The sequence below is a fragment of the Myotis brandtii genome, unplaced genomic scaffold (assembly GCF_000412655.1).
Source record: "Myotis brandtii unplaced genomic scaffold, ASM41265v1 scaffold423, whole genome shotgun sequence".
Lineage (NCBI taxonomy): Eukaryota > Metazoa > Chordata > Mammalia > Chiroptera > Vespertilionidae > Myotis > Myotis brandtii.
The window spans coordinates 1819869-1842685 of NW_005366214.1; the positions used below are offsets into that span (position 1 = coordinate 1819869).

A 22817-nucleotide genomic window follows, 5' to 3' on the forward strand; every position below is an offset into this window, starting at 1 on the left:
GATAGATGGTATTGGATGCTATCAAGGATGGGTAATAAATAGACATCTTTCTTATATTTGAAAAATTTGGTTATATTCCAAGAATATATTCTTTTGCATGAGTTTTCCACAGAGACAAAGCAGTCTGTATAACTGAGGGAATTAGCTCTGGGAGGGTAGGAAGTAACAAGCAATGAATACAGCAATGAGATTCCTTTATTAGATTTTTTTCTATACATGAATAGAGATTTTTATCTGTGCTGACTTTCATGTATGATGAATGCTTCCTATTGTTAAGCATTAGGTAATGATTTTGATATAGAGGCAAAGAAGGTGGAAATATATTGCAATTTGTATATTATGAGTATTATTTACTTATTTTTCCCTTAACTAACTATGGGTACTCACATAGAAATTGCTCTTTACTGTTTTCTACATAGTCATTATTCCTATGCTTGAGAATATATCATTTCCTCACTCTTCTTTGAAGGAGTTTCTAAACTTTCATTCCTACTCCATTTGGTCTTTTTATGACTTTGTTTTATTCCATGATTTCATTTATGTTTTCACATAACAAATACTAACTGACAAGAAACATGATTATCTTTATATTGGAATCCTTTACCTTGAAGAAATCTGTTTTTTAGGCATTGTGGATAAAGGATTAACAAAAGCATTTCTCTGTCTGCATGAGAATTTTACCTTTGGTCAACTGTCTTCCTTTTCCCCCAGGTAACTGATGAAGGAAATATGTTATCTATGCTTCTAGGCCAGTGGTAGGCAAACTGCGGCTCGGCAAACTGTGACTTAAGAGTTAATCAGTCTTTAGGAAGTTCCTATGAGAAATCAAGCCATTTTTCTAGGCATGGGCATGGAGTCCTGGAAAAGTAAAGCCACGCTAAGGACAACAGAGGCCTAGCACAAAGCCACGTTAACATAGTAAGTTATGGTTTCAGTTCTGAGTGTACAAGCTGAGTGTGAAGTTAGACAATTTTAGCTTTAAGGCCTTTCAGTCTAGATGGTTTCAGTACCTGCCAATTGAGTCTCATTTTTACACTTCTGAGTTGTTCCCTGGAGGAAAGAGCGCAAGCAGCACAGCTCTGTGGACCTCTGCACAGACAGTTATGAGGTCAAAGCCTGTGGAAGAAGATGCCTGATGCGGCCCCACCGATAAACAGTGATTTCTGCCCTATATCCTCGGAGTCTACTGAGAACAAGCATAGTCTATAACAGTCTTGTGAGTCTGAGTGTTCACTTGGTCAGCACTGCAGACACAAATATGGACTCTATAATTAAATGCCTGGTGTGCATTTTTCAAGAAGATGTTAGTTTTCACGGTGATTTGTTTGTGTTTAGGTCATTGTGTCAGTAAAAATCAGCATTTTCAGTTACCTTCCCATAGGATGAGTTATAAGTGGCCATACTAAAAAGTTGTTGTTTGAGCCTTTGCAGATATTGCAGTTGCTTTGGCCACAGTGAAGAAGAGGCCTAGATGACAGGAGCTTGTGCAACAATAATTTTATAATAATTACATCTAGACTAGCAGAAATTTTTACCCAAATAGAATCCTGCTGGAATTTTAAAACCAGTTGTATTTCTTGTGTTCAATATTGACATCTAACAATTAAGTTTAATAAAAGCATATCTATTTAAAGACAGTGTTACCTGTATTGGTAAAGAAATTAATCATAATTAGGAAATACCATCTCCCTGTACTGGAGTCTGTCAGTGAATAAGATAAAGTTATATCACTAGGACTGTTCATTTCTGCTCTTCGTGTATGTTAAGCATACATTAAAGCTTTAAGCATATATACATAATTTCAAATAGTAATATGCTCTACAAATAATAGTACAAGGCATTAGACAAAAGATAATGATTGGAGTGATCAGCATTGAGCGATGTAGGAAATCTTGTAGTGAGGGCTAATTGCAGCTCTTAGGTTAGGAATTTATTTCAGTTGCAAAGAAAAGAGACTCAAGGGACCTCAAATGGTGGGAGATTTAATATAAGGGTAGATTTTTTGGAACATTGGAAAAGAAACAATGGGACCTTAGGAACTAGTATATGGTCCTGGACCATGGCAGCTCTGGGAACCTCAGCACAGCCAAGTTGTAATATTAGGAAAGTGAGCCCGAAAGTGGGCACTAGGTCGAAGGGCTGGGAAAAGAGGAAAAAAACCTACAAAAATAGAGCTACTCTTTGACCACTTTCTCCACATGCCTCACACACTTGCTTTGCCAGTTTTAAAAATTATATCCTTAACAATTTCATCGTCATGTATTATCATAAAAATGGTTGGAAAATAGTCACTTTTAGAAAATAATTTTGGAAGACATGACCATTCACTCTGTTCTGTAAGATGTCCCAAAAATCTATACACACACTTTGAATAATTATAAAGGCAGTGTTCATTAAAGTACATTTCATTTTCAAAATTGAGTTATCAGCTGTGAAAGTGTGTATATATATATTTTTGGACGTCCTGTATTTTTGCAGAGTTTGTAGGTCTTCACTTGAGAGTCCCCCTATTAATGTGATTCACTTAGTCCTGTCAATATACTTATCTATTTTTCTCTTTAATGACTGCATTCTTACCTTCTCTTCTTTTTTTTCTCGTGGCTCCCATTCCTGAATCTTTGTAGCTTTCACTACATCATGGCCACATCAGCCTTTCTCTAACTTAACTCTCACTGCCTTCTGCATCATTTCCTCAGCATTTCTTGGACCAGTTACTCATACTATAAAACAAGGGTCTTAACCTATTCAAGGATGGAGATAGTTAGGGGAAGTATCTGAGGAGGTGACAGTTAAGCCCAGACCTGCAAGATTAATAGGAATTAAGATGCATACACAAAAAGGAGTGGTTGGTGGATTAGGGAGAGTGTTTTAAACATTATGTTTGGAGACCCCCAGGTGAGAGAATATGACATTTTTGAAGAAAGGAAAGAAGTTTCTTTGACTGGAGTACAGAGAACAAAGACAGAGAAGCACAAGATGACACTGTAGAGGCAGTCAGGTTGTGGTAAGGAGTTTGGATTATTGTAAAAGCAACAACAAGTTATTGAAGGATTTAAAGCATCCATCATCATAGTTTTCTTGTACATTTATCATAATGTTTAGGTGATATACTTATTTTTAGGGTGCATGTTTTTATCATGCTTTATATTTGCTGTAGACCCAATGGATATCAAAGAGAAAGTCTTTTCCATGAGAAGCATATAAAAATTTAATGCATTATGGATATGGCTGAACATCAATGTCTGTTCTTCATCTTTCTATCTATCTGATGATGCCACCATATTTGATAAGAATATAGATTGGCTAACATAAATTATTTAAATTGAAGTCCTCTACTGAAGCATGTTAACTAATGCATGGAGTAATGAGGATTATTTATTTCCTCATGGATCTTTTGGTAGCATGAGTTGGAGAAGTGAATTCTGAATAGGAAGAAGGCAATATAATTTGTTATCTGGGTTAGAAGTTCAGGTAACAAATATAGTTTTCAATTTTCTTTTAGTCTTTAAATTGTGCTGTACAAAAGGAAATAGAAATGGACTATGTAGTCATCCACGTATGAAATCTATTTAGAATAAGAACCCAATGGTTTTGAAATGGAGTTTATTATTGTTTGATAGTTTTCATCTAGTTGCCTGATATGGTACTACTTGTGAAGATGAAGTAACTATTAATTATTAATTATAACATTAGTGCCAGAGGAGTAAGAAGTTACTATGAGAGATTAATGTATTCATTTTTTTCAATAAATATTTGGTGCTTACTACATGCCAGAGAGTGCTAGAGAGAGTTCAAAACAATGTTCAAAGGAATGAGCATGATATGAGCACACAATCACAAACAGACAAATGTCAAGCAGAGAATGTATGTGGTCCTTTGAGATTATATGATGAAATGACCTGACCTAGACTGGAGAGGAAAGTTTCTCTGAGGAAGCAGTGACCAAGATGAGATCTGACGTATGAATAGAGCAAACTAGGCTAAGGACAGGGGCATAAGATAGTTGTAAAACACTCCACTTAGAAATAATAGCAAGTGCATGGACTTCATGTTTGAGGGGGCATAGCATATTTGAAGAACTGAAAGTTGAATGGAGAGTGAGCTTAAGAGTGTTGAAAGATGTGGTTAGAGTGGTGAGCAGGGGCCAGACCATACAAGTCCATGTAAACCAAAACAGATTCTAAACAATGGAAAGATAGGGGATAATTTGTGTGTGTGTGTTTTTGTTCACAATGCTAGATCCCCAATATTTAGAATAAACTCAGTGGACATTTGGTGAGTGGATGAATGAAATCATGTATGCCAACTTGTTTTTCGCATTTAAGGAATGAGTTAGAGAAAAATAAGTCCTTCTTGGGCCGTTCTTTTATATTTTCTGAATGTATCACCACATTTCAAAAGTCCACCTAAGTACGCAACTTATTGTCCATCCTTATATTAAATCCCTCATCACTTGAATATTTTTTCTTTGCAATTAAAAAAAAATCCTAACCTAGCAGCTGCATTTAGCTCAGTACATGCTTTCTTTCCTACATCGCTCAATCCTGATCATCCCAGTCATTATCTATTCCCTATTGCCTTGTATTATTTTTATTTGTAGGGCATATTACTATCTGAAATTATGTATATGTGTTTTAAAGTTTTAATGTATGTTTAGAATACATGAAGAGTAGAGATGATCAGTCCTAGTGCAGGTACTAATGTTCTTCGTTAAATTATACATTATGCTCTAGTTCCAGTGAGTTCCAGAGTGTGGTCAGACCGTGACGTGGTGAGGAGCAAGGGGTCTGAAGCAAGACTGCCTGTAGTTGAATCTTGGCTCCTCCTCTTATAAGCTGCATGAACTTAGTCAAATTACTTACCCTATCTGGGCTATGTTTAATGATACCTTTCACGTAGGGTTTTTTTTTGAGGATTACATTTTTAAAATACATATAAAGCTCTTAGAACAGTACCTGGCATGTAGTAAGCATTCAGTATTATTATCACCACGTCTGTCTTCCAAGTAGCAGTGAATGATCTTGTTTTCTGGTTGATTTACTGTGTGGAAGGGAGTATATGGTACAGGATTGTTGCAATCTTTATTGCATCTTTCTATCCCTCTAGGTCCAACTATAATTCTACCCCAGTCTCCTTCCTCCCCTACCCCATTTTCTTCCACATTGCCTGATAGTGTATATTTTTTAGTTTGCTTTTTCTGACAGTACTTTTCTAACTATATTTTATGTATCTCCTATAGCTGTGGTCTGGTCAGTAGATAAATTAAAGAGAATTTCTCTTTCATACTTGATGCCATACCTTTATACATGCAACTCAAAGCTACATTGTCTGCTTTATTGTTCATATTTTATTGTTAAATTACATTTAGTTTATTACCAACCAAAACCCCCAAATTCACCTCATCCACATTTGATTGTGTTGCAATTTCCCCCCTTCATTTATTACATGTATTGATGGCTTAATATATTATCATATGCCATGATTTGTAATGGACACTAGATCCATTCTTCAAGGGGTTTAGAATTTCCTGGGATGCCAGGCATACAAACAGAGACTTGTAATAAAGTGTTATTGTGACAATTGTTATAATAAATATGTGCAAAGCTGAATGCTAACACAGAGGAAGGACACCTAACTCTCATAGTTAGAGAGAGGGGAGGGTATGATAATGAATATGGTGGTGGTAGGGTGGTTGGGAAGAAGTCAGAGTAATGCACATGGAGGAGAGAATGTTTGTCATAAGCTGTACATAAGACCCCAGCCACCAAGAGTGTGGGAGGGACAAACTATTTCAGAAGAGGGTACGGCTTGTAATGTAAAATGAACCAGAATGGACACTTCAGGAGCTACATGTTGTTGAGGGCGATAGAGCATAGACAGCATAAGGAGGAGTTGGTGGGGGGAGATGCTGATTAGGCAAACAGGTATCAGGTCCTGAATGGCTTTCCATGTCACAGTAGAAAGTGAATCCTTAATCCTATAGCATTAAAGATTTTAAATTAGGGAAGGACATGATTAGATTGATGTGATTTTAAAGAACACCAGGCTGCTCACCTGTATAGTGTGATCTGTGAATTAAAGGAAGTGAGACTAGAGGTACAATGACCAATGGAGAGGCTATTCCTTGTCACACAAGTAAGAAAAAAATGAAGTCCTGATGAAAGCATGGCCTTAGAAATGGGAAAGAAAGGAAATTTTTGAGAGATTTAAATGGTAGATATGGCCTGGCTGGTGTGGCTCAGTAGTTGAGCATCGACCCATGAACCAAGAGGTCCTTGGCCAGGGCTTATGCCAGGGTTGCAGGCTCGATCCCCAGTAGGAGGCATGCAGGAGCATCTGATTGATGTCTCTCTCTATCATAGATTCTTCTATCTATCCCTCTCCCTTCTTCTCTCTCTAAAATAAATAAAAACATTTTTAAAAAGATAGATATGTATTGAACACGTGGGCACTTTGATGGTAAGATCCTCTGGACTTGATAATCAGCTGTATGTGGCAGGGAACAGAGGAGCTGAGGCTCAGCCCTAGGCCTGAGGGACTGAGTATATAATGATGTCATTAAGAAGAGTAGGAGATGGAGAATTGATTCAGGAGAGGAGAAGACCTATCACCTTTGAGTACCTATGGGACATATAAATGGAATGCAACTGTAGGCAATTGGCTTCTGTATAAGGAACACATTAGAGAATTTTGTGCTAAGAAGTGAACCTGTGAATCTTACATCTATAGAAGTCAGTTGAAACATTGATATGCATTAACTCAACCAAGAAAGGGCTGAGGGTAAATCATAAAGAGATCCTAACATAATAGAAGCATGGAGAAGGGTAGCCCTAGAACATGATTTTGAAAGAAATGTCAGTTGGGGAGTTGGCTAAGACCCAGGAGAAAGTGGTGGCATAAGAACTATGTCAGAGAGTTTACAAAATATTTTGTAATATTAAGTGGTGTTGGACATGGCTATAGAAAATGTGCTTTTCTATTAAGAGGAGTCCAGAGCAGGTGCCCCTCTAGGTGGACTGCCTCCTTTTGGAAAAAGCTGCCTACATCAGAGATCAGGAGAGAGTGTCCTTCCATCTTTGAGGCCTAGGCCTAGGAGGCCCTCATATTTCACATTCCTGTTGAGAGTTGTGACTAGTTTGAATAGGGAAAAAATTTCTTCTTTCTTTTTAGAGAAAAGAAATTAGGTAGAAATGACTTTTTTCTGCAGTGTTTAAACAGAGGTACCATGTTTTCTTTTAAGAATTTTAGTTAACTAGAGAACAACAGCAACACTGTTTTTTGTTTTTTTTTTCCATTTAACCCTGAGTTTTCCATGCATTTTGGCTATGGGTTTCATTAGAGCAGAAGCAAAGCATGTTTATCTTAATGTCCCCAGGGCCCAACCTAGACTCTTGGCTTATAGAAAGTATCAACAAATACTTATTTTTGCCTTTCTTGTTTATGGTTACATAATTTCAATTTTTAGGGCTTCCAGGTTCTTTTGAATCTTCTACCTATCAACATCTCATGTCATTGAATTATACCAATTCATCTTCTGAGGTTTATTAATGCTACTCTTTTGATCTGCCTAAAGTTTAATATCTTTTCTCTCTCCCCAAGTGTGCAAGTGAAATGAGAACTTATCTTAAGGCTTTATTTATGCCACAGCATCGGAGAGTGGAAGTTGAAATAGAGCCAGGCTTAAGGACATCAGGGTTGAAACAAAAAAACTGCCAGGATACTTCTGCTGCTCTTTCACTTCCATAAGGGCTTCTATTTCTGCTTCTCTTTGTTTTCTTTCTCTTTCTTTCAAGTCTTTATTTAGAAAAATTTCAATTATATAGAGTATAGTATAACCAAATGCCTTTTTAACCTTTTTACCTTAACTGTCAAGAACTTTATGATGCCATAATTTAGAGTCTTATTAATGTAACATTGGTTCCACTACCCTAACCAATTCCTCCATGTTGGTCAGAAATAAGCTCAGAGTAAGTTTTGGAAGATTCCTTGCATTCCTTCTGGGAGACAGAATTAGCACTAACGATGTCATGAGACTTGGAGGTGGTGGTCAGATGAGAGGCTTCCGGATCACTGCTCTATCTTCCATCCTCTTATCAGGAATGCATTTATCCTCTTTTCCCAGGTGGCTTATTACATGCTTCCAAAAAACAAAAAAAAAAAACCCAAAAAAACAACCAACAAAACAAAACAAACACACACACACACACACACACACAAAACAAAAAAACCCCAACAAAACAAAACAAAACAAACACACACACACACACACACACACACACACAACACCAACTATGGGACCTATTGAATGAAGAAAGCCTATGCTATATTTCCATTTAGATAATGTTATATTTGGAATTTTAAGCTTCTCAACAAAATATGATTTTGCTGCTGTTCCCTTTTGATATTCTTTTCTATGACTATTGCTGGAGGATGATAAGATTTGGCAGGTTATGTACCTATTCAAGGTTAATTCTTCACTTTCTCAGAGCTCTACAAATTTAGTGCTTATTATGACTGTGGTGGGAAGTAGTGGAACCATGACATTTGCCTGTTCTCCCCGTATGCACAGAAGTATTTCCTGTGTGCTTGCCTGTGAGATCAGGATTCTTTTTTCAGAAATTTTGCTATTCATAGCTATTTTAAAGTGAGAAATAAAAATAAATCTTGTAGAGGAAAAGTTTTATAAGAGAAGAAATAAAATGTCTGAACTCATCACCCTATTTTTATACTCTGTATATTGCATTTGAACATTATTCTCCTTTGTTTTTATTCTGTGCTATTTAAACTGCACTTATGAAAAGAAATTGGGTCTTTCTTAGCTAATGAAATGATTTGTGTAATAATTGACAAATACCTTATTTTTGAGTAGGAAGGAATCAGCATTTAAAAACCTTATAATTTCAGCTTTTTTGTTGATGTAAATAAAGTTAGAGCTATATTATGATCATGTTTTTAGTTTATAAGTGGTTGATGATCAAGTTCATGAAAGTGAGCCATTGCACTGTTTTATTTTCTTAAAGAGTGTCTCATTTCTTTTCAGGGAATCAGCAGTCTCTTCAGTTCTTTAAAAGTGGTGCGTCTCTTGCGACTAGGCCGGGTTGCTAGAAAATTGGACCATTACCTGGAGTACGGAGCAGCAGTCCTCGTGCTCCTGGTATGTGTGTTTGGACTAGTTGCCCACTGGCTGGCCTGCATATGGTACAGCATTGGGGACTATGAGGTCATCGATGAAGCCACGAACACCATCCAAATAGACAGTTGGCTCTACCAGCTGGCCTTGAGCATTGGGACTCCATATCGATACAATAGCAGTGCAGGGATATGGGAAGGAGGACCCAGCAAGGATTCACTGTACGTGTCCTCTCTCTACTTTACCATGACAAGCCTTACAACCATAGGATTTGGAAACATAGCTCCTACCACAGATGTGGAGAAGATGTTTTCGGTGGCCATGATGATGGTTGGCTGTAAGTATCTTGCTTTCTTTAAACCATTTTTCTTCTTTACAAACGATTGTTGTTGGCAGTTGTCCAGGCTCTAAGTTCCGTCAGGATTAAAATGAAACTGCTTTGTTTTCAGAAAGGTGTTTAATCCATATTATTTGCATTGGTTTACTTTTTATTCATCTTTAGAAAATAAAAAAATGCAAAATAATGTATCTTACTTTTTAGAATATATTAACACATTTAAAACAGTATGGATAGAGCGATACAAACATTGACATGGAAACTGCTATTTTATTCTGTTCACAGTAGCAGAGCTCATTCCAAGGGAGACCAGTATCTAGACAGGCAGCATCTGGCGCATCCCACAGGTTTCGTTGGCAATGCATTAAATTCCAGAAAAGCAGACAGGAGCTGTTGTGGGATACATTGTTTAGAAAAAATTTTATCTAGTAATAGAATTGCTGAATTAAAGTTGATTTCTGGATACAGTTTTATGCAGGTTTTACAATTAAGACTAGTAAGAAAGGTTTATAAATCTAATTTCCATTACAAACACTCTAGGTTGGATATATGCCTATTTGAGAGAATGCAAGGATTAGTAAATATAAACCTATTCAGCAATGACAAGAGTAGCTAGGATTTAGCATGCGTACCTGAGTACTAAATGCATTGAGAGTGTTCTTGGGAGTAGAATGTTCTCTAAAGCAGCCAAAGACCATGTATTCTACACTCAGAGAGACCAGATGATGACAGAAGATCAGATCACTAAGGAAATACATACCCAAGAAGCTGTTGTAAAAGATCTTAGGGAGTAGTCACCACTATTCACACCTTCAAATTGACTTAGGTGATTTGTCCAAATCTATTTCTGATACCTAAAGTAACCTTAAGATCATTGTACTGGAGTTTTGATTAGTGTTATTAGCAGCAGGTAAGCCTTTGGATCCTGGTCATTGGTTTTTTGTCTAAGGCATCCTTTTTAAGGTTTCACATTGCAGGGTTTTACATTTTGACTCTGATGGGAAAGATGTTAGAATCCAGGAGTGTCAGCTGGCCTGTGAAGGCTCAATATCTTGGGTTTAAGCAAAGTAGTTTTCAGAGTTCCCAACTTCTGAGAGCTATTGGAGCGCCTAGGCTAGTAGCTGTTTAGCTTCTGTCCCTCTACCTCCTTTGTACAGGTATGGAAAAAGAACTCATGGGTTCTATTTGCTGGTTAAAGGTAACAGAGGGAGAATGAGAATTCCAAGTGTTGTTTGCTCCAGAGGCTTTTAGGAGAAAAAAAATGTTCTTACATACAAGGAGATCCTGATGATTAATTAAACTGTTGCCTATGTACCAAAATGGTAAGATGTATTGTCAAAAAGGTGCTTTATAAATTCAGAAGACAACATTTTGTCAAATGTAGTATTTATTGCTATACTACTTTTAATATTTAATTAATTTTGCCTTACACATGAGCATAATTTGATTTTTAAAAAATTTATTTCAAGTAATTATATATTCACTGGAAGTTGCAAAGATAGTACAGAGAGGGCTTTTGTGTTCTCCACCTGGTTTCCTCCAGTAGTTAAACCTTATACATCTCTAGTACAAGACCCACACTGACATTGGTGCAAGGTGTGTGTATAGTTCTGTGGTGATCTATCACATGGGTAAATTCCTGTCATTACCACAGAAATCAAGATACAGAATAGTTCCATCACCACAAATATGTCCCTCATGTAACTGATCTATAGTCACACCCACCCCTTCCCCAAAGCATGCCTAACCCTTGGTAACTATCTGTTCTTCATCTCTATACTTTTTTTTTTAATTTTGGGAATGTTATATACATGGAATCATACAAAATGTGACCTTTTGAAATTGGCTTTTTCCACTTAGCATAATCTCCTGGAGATTCTTCTAAGTTGTTGAGTATATCAATAGCTCCTTCCTTGATATATCTGAGTAGTATTTCATGGTTTGGATATACTGCTGTTCAACTGTTCATCTATTTAGGGGCATTTTGGTTGTTTCCAGTTTGGGGCTATTAAAAATAAAGCTGCTATGAACATTCACGTACAGCTTTCTGTTTAGACATAAGCTCTCAGTTCTCTGGGATAAATACCCAGGAATGTGATTGCTGGGACATATGGTAAGTGTATATTTAGTGTTTCTTTTAAGAAATTGGCAAACTATTTTGCAGAGTGGATATACTAGCATAGTTACATTTTTCAGAAAAGAATAATAGGAAAATAAAATCTATGGAGAGTTTAAGGGCACCATTATCATTTTGTTTCTCAGGCCCCAAACCTGGAAATTATCCTAGATACCTGTTTTTATCATGTGTTTCACCTAATCATAACAAGCTCTGCTGGCTTTACCTTCAGAATACATTTGAATCTTTCCATTTCCAAACCTGCCGCCCAAGACCAGGTCACCACCATCACTGGCCTGAACGTTTGCAGTAATCTCCTATGTGTTCCTTCTGTTTCTACTGTTGTCTCACATCTCTACCCACAGTGGCCCTTTTAAGTAAATGAGATCACATAATTTAAGTAAATAAGATCACATCCTCTGCTCAAATCCCTCCTGTGTTTTTCAATGCACATAAAGTAAAATTCAGATTTTCTATGCCTGCTATCAAAGCCTTAATGGTCTGACCCCTTGTCTGCCTCACCCACTTCACTTTCTCCCCTTGTTTATTCTACTCCCTCCGTGTGAGGTGTGAGCCATCTTGATGTCTCGACACAGCAAGCTGAGTCCTGTCTCAGGGTCTTTGTGTTTGTTTTCCCCACTGCTTGTAACACCCCTGCCCTGTATTATGTCCTGCATTCATGCAGACCTATACTCAAATTTCCTCTTCAGAAATTCCTCCCAGTGCTGCTCTACTAGAAAAACCACCTCGATGCCAACCACCTTTGTTCTCTGCCCTTTTTCCTTTTTCTTCTTCATTGTATGGACCAAGTCCTGAAACCACATTGACTCTGTTTTTCTTTTCCATCAGTTGTAAGCTCCATGAGAGCAGTTGTTTACACCCAACTTGTAAACAGTTTTTAATATCATGCTCAATCTATACTTGTATAAATGAATGAAGTTGGAGATGTCCCTGATGGTCATAGTGAGGTTCTCCTGTCCTTCAGTCCACTCCAGTTAGGTCTCTGACGAAGATACATGCCAGAAAAATGCAGTTTTTGAATTTTGGCCCCAATTCCTTTGTGGAAGCCTTGGTGAGCTCATCTGTATTGTCTGCCTTTGGGAGTGCAGTGGTCCCTTTAGCTGGATTTTGCCCCACCCCAAGTCTCTCGATAGGCCTAGTCAGTAGGAGCTGGTCAGTAGAAGCACCAACAATTCCTTCACCACTTTTTACTATTTACCTCCAGAATCTACCTACATTGGAAATTTTCACATAGATTCAGTCGAGTTTTCAAAATTTCATTTGATTCAGAATTGGTCCCATTCCTTCTTGACTTCATGTGTGGCCAATTATATTGCTATATGTACATTTTCTTCTTCTCTTTTCCTTCAGTTCCTATCTTGATTTTATGATGAAGACCTGGTCTTAAAGTTAGGCCTTTTACTGAGTTTTTGCTATATCCTTTCAACATCTGAGTGGTTGTTTTCTGTTTAGAAACCAATTTCTGACATCTTTTGCCTGTTGATTTAGGTTTTCTTTTTATGTCTCTGAATAAATTTCAGTTGCTATAGCCAGAGTGTTCCTAGGAGATGCCTTTTAATTTCCTTCTTCGACCTGGGTCGTTAGTAATTTTATGGCATGTTTCCTTTGCAACAACCTAAGAAGATAATAGAAAACTGTCAAGACCTGTGCAGTGTTATAGTAACTTCCCACAATTTCAAAATTTATTAGATACACATGCACAAAACATCAACCAAATTGGCAGTTGTAGCTGTTTGCAATCTTAGTTTAATTTTTTTTCCTACAATAACGCCAAGGAAAATAGACAAAACAAACCACCAGTGTTCCCAGAACCACCCAGAACCAGTATGTGTTATCAGCCATAGATGTAGCCAGGGGATTTAGTGGTAGTAGTGTGGAGAGAGAGAGAGAGAGAGAGAGAGAGAGAGAGAGAGAGAGAGAGAGAGAGATTGGGAAGGGGGGAAAGTGAAGGAGAAAGAGAACAGAAAGGCTGATGATTTTGGTTGTGCTGGGATTCTAGTCAATCCCTGCTGGCTGTTTGAGAAGCACCACTTGTAATCTTATAACTGAGAAAAATGTTTTATCAGAAGATGGTTGGAGCTAAAAATCACTTTTATTCTGTTGAGGAAAATAATCACTACTTGTAAATGATAGCCTCTTTTTCTGAAGAAAGTCACCTGAAAGTTTCGTGCCTTCCAGCAATATTTAGAAATTTCAACGGCAGCACGTTCAGTTCCTGGGTCCTTTCTGACAAATCTTCAAGTAAGATTTATGACCGTGGCCTCCCTTCAATTCTAGTCTCCTGGTGTCTCCTTTTGATCCCTTCTGTGTCAGCAAGATCGCAACATATTGTCCTTCCCTGCTACCGAGGACTTTTTTTTAGACTAAATCCTTTGTTCCTACATTTGCCCAAGGTGGAGAATCCTCCTGCTCAGATTCCAGAACTGGAAGGTTGTTTGGATCGTCTCAAAATATGTCTACCACCATGGATTTCCTACCTCAAATTTATCTGTTTTCAGTGTTAGCATGCTCTGTGCCTTGGCTATACTGCACGGCTCTGGTAGTAGCCATCGCCATTCCTGGATAGTCACCGCCCCCATTTCTCTTTATCTGCCCATTCACGAATGAACCTGACTACTCTGCTGATGGTCACGAAATTCACTACCCAAGGGCTTTTCTGAAAGAGGATATTTTTGCAGTTTATTCTGCAGCACTTGTGGAAAATAGCATTTTTTTAAGATCAAGATGTGGGTAATCTCTTCGTTAATTTGCACAGTAAATACTTAATGATGCCTTTCTGAAATGTTTTTAAATCCATTTCATTGATATAATCTCATTATTGAGCCCTTAATAATTTTTTTTTCTAAAGATTAGCACACTGACTGATTTTACTTCTGTTCAGAAAGGACCTTATTGATCTGATGATTTGTTTTGGTGTTTATAAAAGAAAGGAATGGGAGTGTGGAACTTTTTGATATGATTATCCTTTTGTCTTAATGTACTTGATGAATCCTCTTCTAAATATTTAGCAAGAAAATAATGCTTACTTAGTTCCTTCTTCATTACTAAAGAATCACATAATTGTATTTTAGTTTAATCCAACCATTATAAAAACTATATTTTTCCATCTTTTATTAGAGTTTAATAAAAAAGAAACATAAAATAAAAATAGAAGTTATGAATAACTTTTGGCCATAATAATTTGTGTTCAACCGTCAATTTCTCTCTCTAAATATACATATATTTCCTTCTTCTATATATAATTTATTTGCATTATTTTTAAACACTATTAAATAAATTTAATAAACATGTAAACAGCATATTTCAAAAGACTAGGTTAGACTTTGGGTATTTATAGGGTGGGGGTAAGTAGGTTTACACGTTGTTTGTATGGAAAGTACTACAATAAGTAAGTAATAAGAAGAACAAACTCTGTTTCACGTATTCACAACTGTAAACTTACTTCTGCCCCACTCTGTGTTTTACTTAAAAGCATTTTTACTCTTTCATTTGTTGCCTGCTTAGTTGTTAACCTTAGGCAGCCTGACTAACATGGTATTTGATAATCAGAACCTGTCCTGCTAGGATGCTATTCAAACTAAGTCTTTAAAAGTAAAACGAAGCAAAACCAGGAGCTATAAATACGAAATTGCCGAGGTTAAATTGGTAGACAGGACACCCAGTCATAATAATGCTAATTGCAGTTTTAAAATTGGATATAATTGATGATAGCTTGGGTAGTGTGAGAACTTTCTGTAAATGACTGGTACAGTGTATAATGCAGAAGCAAATGTTTAGTACATTTAGAAGTATAGCAGGGCCATCTGCCAGTGGGATGTGTATGAAGGGAAATTTGAATCTCCACGTAGGTGGTTAAGTGCTGCCGGGGAGCACTTAGTTACACACTGGCCACTCAGCATCATGCAGAGGAGACTCATGCCACGCATTGCATCATATTCTCCAGTTGATGAGCTCATTTAGCATCCTCTGTGGAGTTGAGATGAAAGCCAAGCTGAGATGATGGGCATTTCCCTTACCCTTCTCCATAGGAAGAGGAAATAAAGAGAAGCTAGTGAGACCCAGAGAGTGGGAGAATCTACATATATGAAAAGCTAAGTGACCAACCGTATGTCTGTCCAACTGACTGACCGACTGACCGACCGGCAATTTAAAAATAAATGTTGACTGGTGCATCCCGATACATATAAAGCTCTCACTGGCGCCAATTGCACGTAATCAACCGGCTGATACATATGATGCACACTGGCAATTGATCAAAACCTCTTGATAGCGGTTTTAATTTAGGAATGGATATTATTGAAATCCCCAATGAAATGATTTGTAAAGGATCTATTATTTTTTTTAATATATTTTATTGATTTTTCACAGAGAGGAAGGGAGAGAGATAGAGAGTCAGAAACATCGATGAGAGAGAAACATCGACCAGCTGCCTCCTGCACATCCCCCACTGGGGACGTGCCCGCAACCCAGGCACATGCCCTTGACCGGAATCGAACCCGGGACCCCTCAGTCCGCAGGCCGACGCTCTATCCACTGAGCCAAACTGGTTTCGGCAAGGATCTATTATTGAAGCTACCTTTGGAAATAGTATATCTATAGATAATATTGAAAATATATCTGAATGTGCGATTCTTTGTCCTAAAAATTAGCACGTTCATAAATTGAAGAAATTTGGGATATACTCAATGGAGATTTTCACACCTGTTTGAGTAATGATTCCATCGATTCAACGGTTGATGCCGAAAAGGAAAATTTTCCCATCGAATTTCTTAATAGTATTACTCCTTCGGGAATGCCATGTCATAAATTAAAATTGAAAGTAGGTGTAATCATTATGCTACTGAAAAATCTTAATAGTAAATGGGGTCTTTGTAATGGTACTAGATTTATTATCAAAAGATTACGACCTAACATAATCGAAGCTGAAGTATTAACAAGATCTGTGGAAGGAGAGGTTGTTCTGATTCCAAGAATTGATTAGTCCCCATCTGACACTGGCTTCCCATTTAAATTAATTTGAAGACAGTTTCCCGTGATGCCAGCATTTGCAATGACTATTAATAAATCACAAAGAAAAACTCTAGAAAGAGTAGGAATATTCCTACCTGAACCCGTTTTTGGATATGGTCAGTTATATGTTGCTTTCTCTGGAGTTTGAAGAGCGTGTGACATTAAAGTTAAAGTTGTAAATACTTCATCACAAGGTAAATTAGTTAAGCACTCTGAAAGTGTTTTTACTCTTAATGTGATGTACAGGGAGATATTAGAATAAGTTTAATCAATTTATCAGTCATTGTTTTTATCAATGTTGCTTTTATATCATGTTTTTGTTGTTTTTATGTCATGTTTTTACATAATGTCTTTGTTGTTTTTATATCATGTTATTGTTTATTAATCAATTTATATATTATTTTCATATACATTTTACTAATTTTCTTTCATCTCTGGCACTTCTATTATAGAAAAAGGGAAAATAGCTATATTAAAGTATTTTGTATTTTAATTTTATAATACTATATTATATATACTATTTTGACATGTAATTTTTTTGCAGTAATGTAATTACCGCACGAATCTTTTTTCTAATTAATCTCCTTTCAATGTGCATGAATTCATGCACTGGACCACTAGTATAAAATAAGTGGAGGAGAAAGGCCTGTGTGACCTTGGATAGTCTTTGAGTCTCTCTAAGTTTTATTTTTTTAAATTGTGAAATATAGGAGTTAAAATAAATGTCTTTTAAGGCCCCTTTCAGTGTTAACATTCTACATATCTAAGATTCTGTTAGTGAACTTCTGCCACTGTCCATAGAGTTGGGCTGGTGGTGTTGGAGATGAGGTTAACATGGAAAAGAAGTATGTGTAATTTAAAGGTTTTAGGGCTTTTCACGTGGATTGCATACCTTGTTTTATGGAGAGTAAGGTGTCTTGTATGGAATATGTTCAGTAAAGAGTTAAGAAGGGAGACTGCCAGGGAATATTAGAGAAAAGATAGGTTTTGAAAAGATAAGTGTTTTTTCATATAGAAATTAGGAAGCTAGGAAGACTGGAATGCATTTGCCTCAAGGGCAGAGAAAGGGGGCTGGGGAGAGTGGGTACACCATGCCAGTGGGGACTGTGAATGCTGTTTGGCCCAGATGGATATCCAGGTGGGTTTAAAAGTGAGTTGTTACCCTTTTCCAATTCTAAAATAATTCCTCTGCAGATTTTAGTATGAGACTCAGATACAATATCAAGTTATATGTTAACTTTTCCTTTCCCTTGCCATTGTGGTGTGGGTAGGAAATGGAGTGTGAACATGCCAATTTTCATTTCTGGTTTTAGTTTTAGCCAGATGGAGAGTGCTTTAAGTTTAATGTTTATTTTGGAAACTGGGTCAATTCTTTGTGCCTACTTTACCCCTGCTTGTAAAAAAAGATTTTTCCTTTTTCCCCCCTTGTTTTTTAATGAGCTGAGTATCCTGTGAGGAAAACATTTTGTGGAGCCTAAAGTACAGGGTTATAGAAACCTTTTTCATGGTTTAGTAGTTTCAGGTATGTAGTCCAATAGTTAAAATTAGACCAAGAGATGTGCATTTTAGCTCCTGTTTCTTATTCAAAGGAGTACTTGTATCTTTTTCAGGAATGTTCATTTGTACTCATGTTTCTTTTTATGCCTAGTCAAATTTTCACAAAGGCCTCTCAGATTCTGTTAAGGTTGAGTTTTCCCAAACAACAAAAAGAAATTTTCTCAGCGGCCTATTAAGTAACCTGGTCTCTTTGCTTGGTCTCTGGAACTACCTGTGTCTCTGTATCACTCAAAACTATTTAATTCATTCAGCATTTTCTCAAGTGTTCTAATAGGTATTGGTATTAAGGAAACAAACTAGATAGTTCCCGGCCCTCAATAAGTTAGCGGTAAGTGAGTGTCTGACAAGGAAATCATGGAATCCTCTCTTTTTCTCCCATTTTCTCCATCCCCATCCCATCTCTCTTTATACTGTAAGCCAGTGGTCGGCAAACTCATTAGTCAACAGAGCCAAATATCAACAGCACAACGATTGAAATTTCTTTTGAGAGCCAAATTTTTTATAAACTTAAACTATATAGATAGGCACATTGTTATTAACTTAATTAGGGTACTCCTAAGGCTTAGGAAGAGCCACACTCAAGGGGCCAAAGAACCGCATGTGGCTCGCAAGCCGCAGTTTGCCGACCACGGCTGTAAGCTAAGAGCTAAGACTATGAACAGGTGAATAGAGAAGCGGGGCTAAACTATAAGGCTCGTAAATGCAGGTTTTGTATTTGTCCTTTTTTTAAAGATAGAATTTTTATCTTAATGTGTGGTTAAGTTTTACTTTATTAAATATATTCTTATTGATTTCAGAGAGGAAGGGAGAGGGAGAGAAAGATAGAAACATTAATGATGAGAAAGGATCATTAGTTAGCCCCTTCCTGCTCTCCCCTCGCTAGGAATTGAGCCTGCAACCCAGGCATGTGCCCTGACCAGGAGTCAAACTGGTGGTCTCTTGGTTCTTGGCTCAGTGCTTAATGCTGAGCTATACTGGCTGGGGTCTTCTTCTTCATTGTATATTTAGCATAAAGCATTGTGCCTAATTGGTAAGTTATGTTCATTAAACATATATAGAATGAATGAATGAATGAATAAATGAATGAGTGGAAGTTCACCTAGCTCAACCTGAGGAATATAGGAAGATTTTAAGAGGAAGTGACTTAAGCTCAGACTACAAACAAAAGAGGTAAATGATGCAGAACTTAGGTACTTTCCAGGTAAAGAGATACATGTAAAGGAACAAAAATGAAATGATTTGGCCTTTTTGTGGGACTCTTTGGCTTGAGGGGAATGTAGAAGTGTATGGGGAGGAAGGAAGAAAGCAGGATGTTAAAGGTCTGCATGGCTTGATAAAGAGTTTGTCTTTTATCCTAAAGGTTATGGGATATATAAGAATTTTATTCTACAGTGTGAAAGATGGATCAGAGGAGATAAAGGCTATGGGCCAATAAATCAGTTAGAAGGCAGTTATCCAAGAAGATATAAACTAAAATGGTAGGAATATGGAAAAAGGTGTAGTTTTATATTTGGCAATATATTTTTTTCTCCTAAAGGCCAGATATGAACTCTCTAAGGTTTTGTGGAGCCTAAGGTCTCCATTACAACTACTCACCTCTGCTGTGGTGGTGCTAAAGCAGCCATGGACATAAATGAATGAGCATGGTGTGTTCCAATAAAACTTTAAACAGGGCTGGCTAGTTTTGGCAGGTTAGCCATAGTTTCCCACTATTCAGCATAGACAACATGGTTTGTGAAAGGACAATGGATTTTAGAGTCAGATAAACCTAGGTTCATTTTTTTTCAATACTTATTACGAATTTACATTTATTATCTAAACCATCATCTAGAAAATGAAGATAATAATCCCTACATTGCAGAATTATTTGGAGTACTCAAAAAGATATTGCATGGAAAGTTCCTGAAATATTTTTTACATTGTTATTGGTGAATGGATGAAGGTGTTGGATATGGTAGAAGGAAGAGTTCAAAGGACTTGAAGATTTCTGGCTAATTCAGCTCAGTGAATAACAAAATTCTTTTTTTGAGATAGAAAAGAAGGAGCAGATATTACTGGGGGGAAAGGGTAGTTCTTTTTTGGACATGTTGAGTGTGAGGGCCTGTGGGTCATTTGGTTGGAGATCTCCATATGTTCGGCATTTACATGTGTGGTTGGGGTTCCAAAGATGTGAGCCATGGAGAGATCTCTTTAGGAGTCACAGTGTAGAGAAAGTAACTGATGTCAAAAGAGTACAGGATAGAGTCAGAATGAAGCTGGCCAAGTGTGGACACTTGAGGAAGGAGAGACACAAAGAGGTTAAGAAAAGAACCCAGAGAGGAAAAAGAAAGCATGCTGACAACGGATGAGAGAACTTCAAGAAGGAAGGGGGAAGAGCAAGACCAATTGGACAGTGAGTCAGGAGAGATCTGGATGGCATTGGGTGGTCCTTCTTGACCTTCAATGAGTAGTTTCATTGAATAGTTGAAGGGGGTTTGTCTTTATGGAATCTAAAACTTTTTTTTTTTCTATGTGAGGGAAAATAATTTTATCAGTAACCATTGATCTAGTGTAGGTAGATTTTGTTTATACAGTATTTTTTTTACTGCAAATTTGCTTTTATTCTGAATCAACTTTCAAGTTCAATAAAATATATTTACATTAGATTATATCTCACTTTCTTTTTTAAAAAAATATATATTTAATTCTTTATTGTTTAAAGTATTACATAAGTCTCCTTTTCCCCCCATTGACCTCTCCCTGGCTGCCCCCACCCCCCAGCACATGCCCATACCCCCCTACTGTCTTTGTTCATTGGTTATGCTTATATGCATGCATACAAGTCCTTTGGTTGATCTCTTACCCCCTTCACCCCCACCTTCCCTCATAGGTTGGACAGTCTGTTAGATGATTCTATGACTCTGTTTCTATATTTGTTCATCAGTTTATGTTGTTCATTATTCCACAAATGAGTGAGATCATGTGATATTTATCTTTTCCCTACTGGCTTATTTCGCTTAGCCTAATGCTGTCCAGATCCATCCATGCTGTTGCAAATGGTAAGAATTTATATAAAATATATTTTATTGATTTCAGAGGGGAATGTAGAGGGAGAGAGAGATGGAAACATCAATGAGAGAGATTCATTGATCGGCTGTCTCCTGCACGCCTGAGCCTGTAACCTGGGCATGTACCCTGACTGGGAATTGAACCATGACCTCCTGGTTCAGAGGTCCACACTCAACCACTAAGTCACGCCATCTGGGCTGAAATCTTACTTTCTAAAAGAAGGTATTTTACTCAGGAGAATTTTCTTACTGATTGCTTCAAAATTATTTGGTGAGCTTCCAATAAATTCAGTATTGATTCCTATGAATGTGTATATTGCCTTAGACAGGTATTGTTACTTGGCAGGTGAAGTGGTGTTCTGCTAGACAAAAACATTGGGGGGAGGTCTTACATAATCCTTACATATGTGGTATTGAGGATCAGATGACATATGATTTTAATTTTGGTTAAAATAAAATTCTTAGAAAATTTTTTCACAGGTTGAAAGTCTAACAAATCCATAGATGAATTATTTAGAACATGTTAAAATAAATGTTATACCCAAAGGCCTCTATGCAGAGATTTAAGAATTGCTTTGGTATGCTCAGAAAGTGGAATTTTTTTTAGAGTAATTTCTAAGCCAGTTTCCAAGTGACTGCTTCTTTCCTACTTATGTAATATTTACATAAATTGTGATGACTGACTTAAGTTTCCTTGGGAGTTAAGGTTCCTGCCACAGGGTCCTGGCAATGGGCTATGTGTGTAAGTGAGATTTCTATAGGATGGCACTATATCCAAGTTGATTCTTTGGAAATACTGGAGGCTTAAAAATATTCTCATTGAAGCTAACTCTGGAACTGCCTTTTTGATTCTATGTGTGTAAGTGAGATTTCTATAGGATGGCACTATATCCAAGTTGATTCTTTGGAAATACTGGAGGCTTAAAAATATTCTCATTGAAGCTAACTCTGGAACTGCCTTTTTGATTCTATCTTCTTTAAAGTTGAATTTATGTTTAACAACTCCCAAAAGACTTAATCTGTGACGATCTAATTTCAGAGCCTTATGGATTTAAAATGAATGTAAGGGAAAGACACACTCATGCCTCTGATTAGACTTTGGCAAAGGAGACAAGTTGACTCTTCTAATTATCCAAGTTGATTCTTTGGAAATACTGGAGGCTTAAAAATATTCTCATTGAAGCTAACTCTGGAACTGCCTTTTTGATTCTATCTTCTTTAAAGTTGAATTTATGTTTAACAACTCCCAAAAGACTTAATCTGTGACGATCTAATTTCAGAGCCTTATGGATTTAAAATGAATGTAAGGGAAAGACACTTACACTCATGCCTCTGGTTAGACTTTGGCAAAGGAGACAAGTTGACTCTTCTAATGAGACTTTAGGGTGGAAACCATGGATTTTAGGAAATTTTCTCATTGCCTATGAGTTTGCCTGTTAGATTCTTTAGAAAAGGCCTTAAAGAACCCCCATAGGAGGTGTGATTCCCCAACTCTGTGCCCTTAGGAAGGCCTCCCTAGAGAGTAACATAATTTGTTCAGGCCCCATACATACTCTAACACTCTAGATTCCATCGTCCCTTGTCCTTTTGCTGAACCAT

General features: G+C 37.1%; 1 protein-coding gene across 1 annotated transcript in view; it reads left to right on the forward strand.

Annotated features, from left to right (window-relative positions):
- Window positions 1-22817, forward strand: part of KCNH5 (potassium channel, voltage gated eag related subfamily H, member 5) — a 258275-nt gene that overhangs the window by 56098 nt on the left and 179360 nt on the right. Inside the window, exon 7 of the mRNA XM_005874040.2 lies at window positions 9041-9467. Within this exon, the coding sequence (XP_005874102.1) occupies window positions 9041-9467 (427 nt within the window). The remainder of the gene's footprint in view (window positions 1-9040; window positions 9468-22817) is intronic.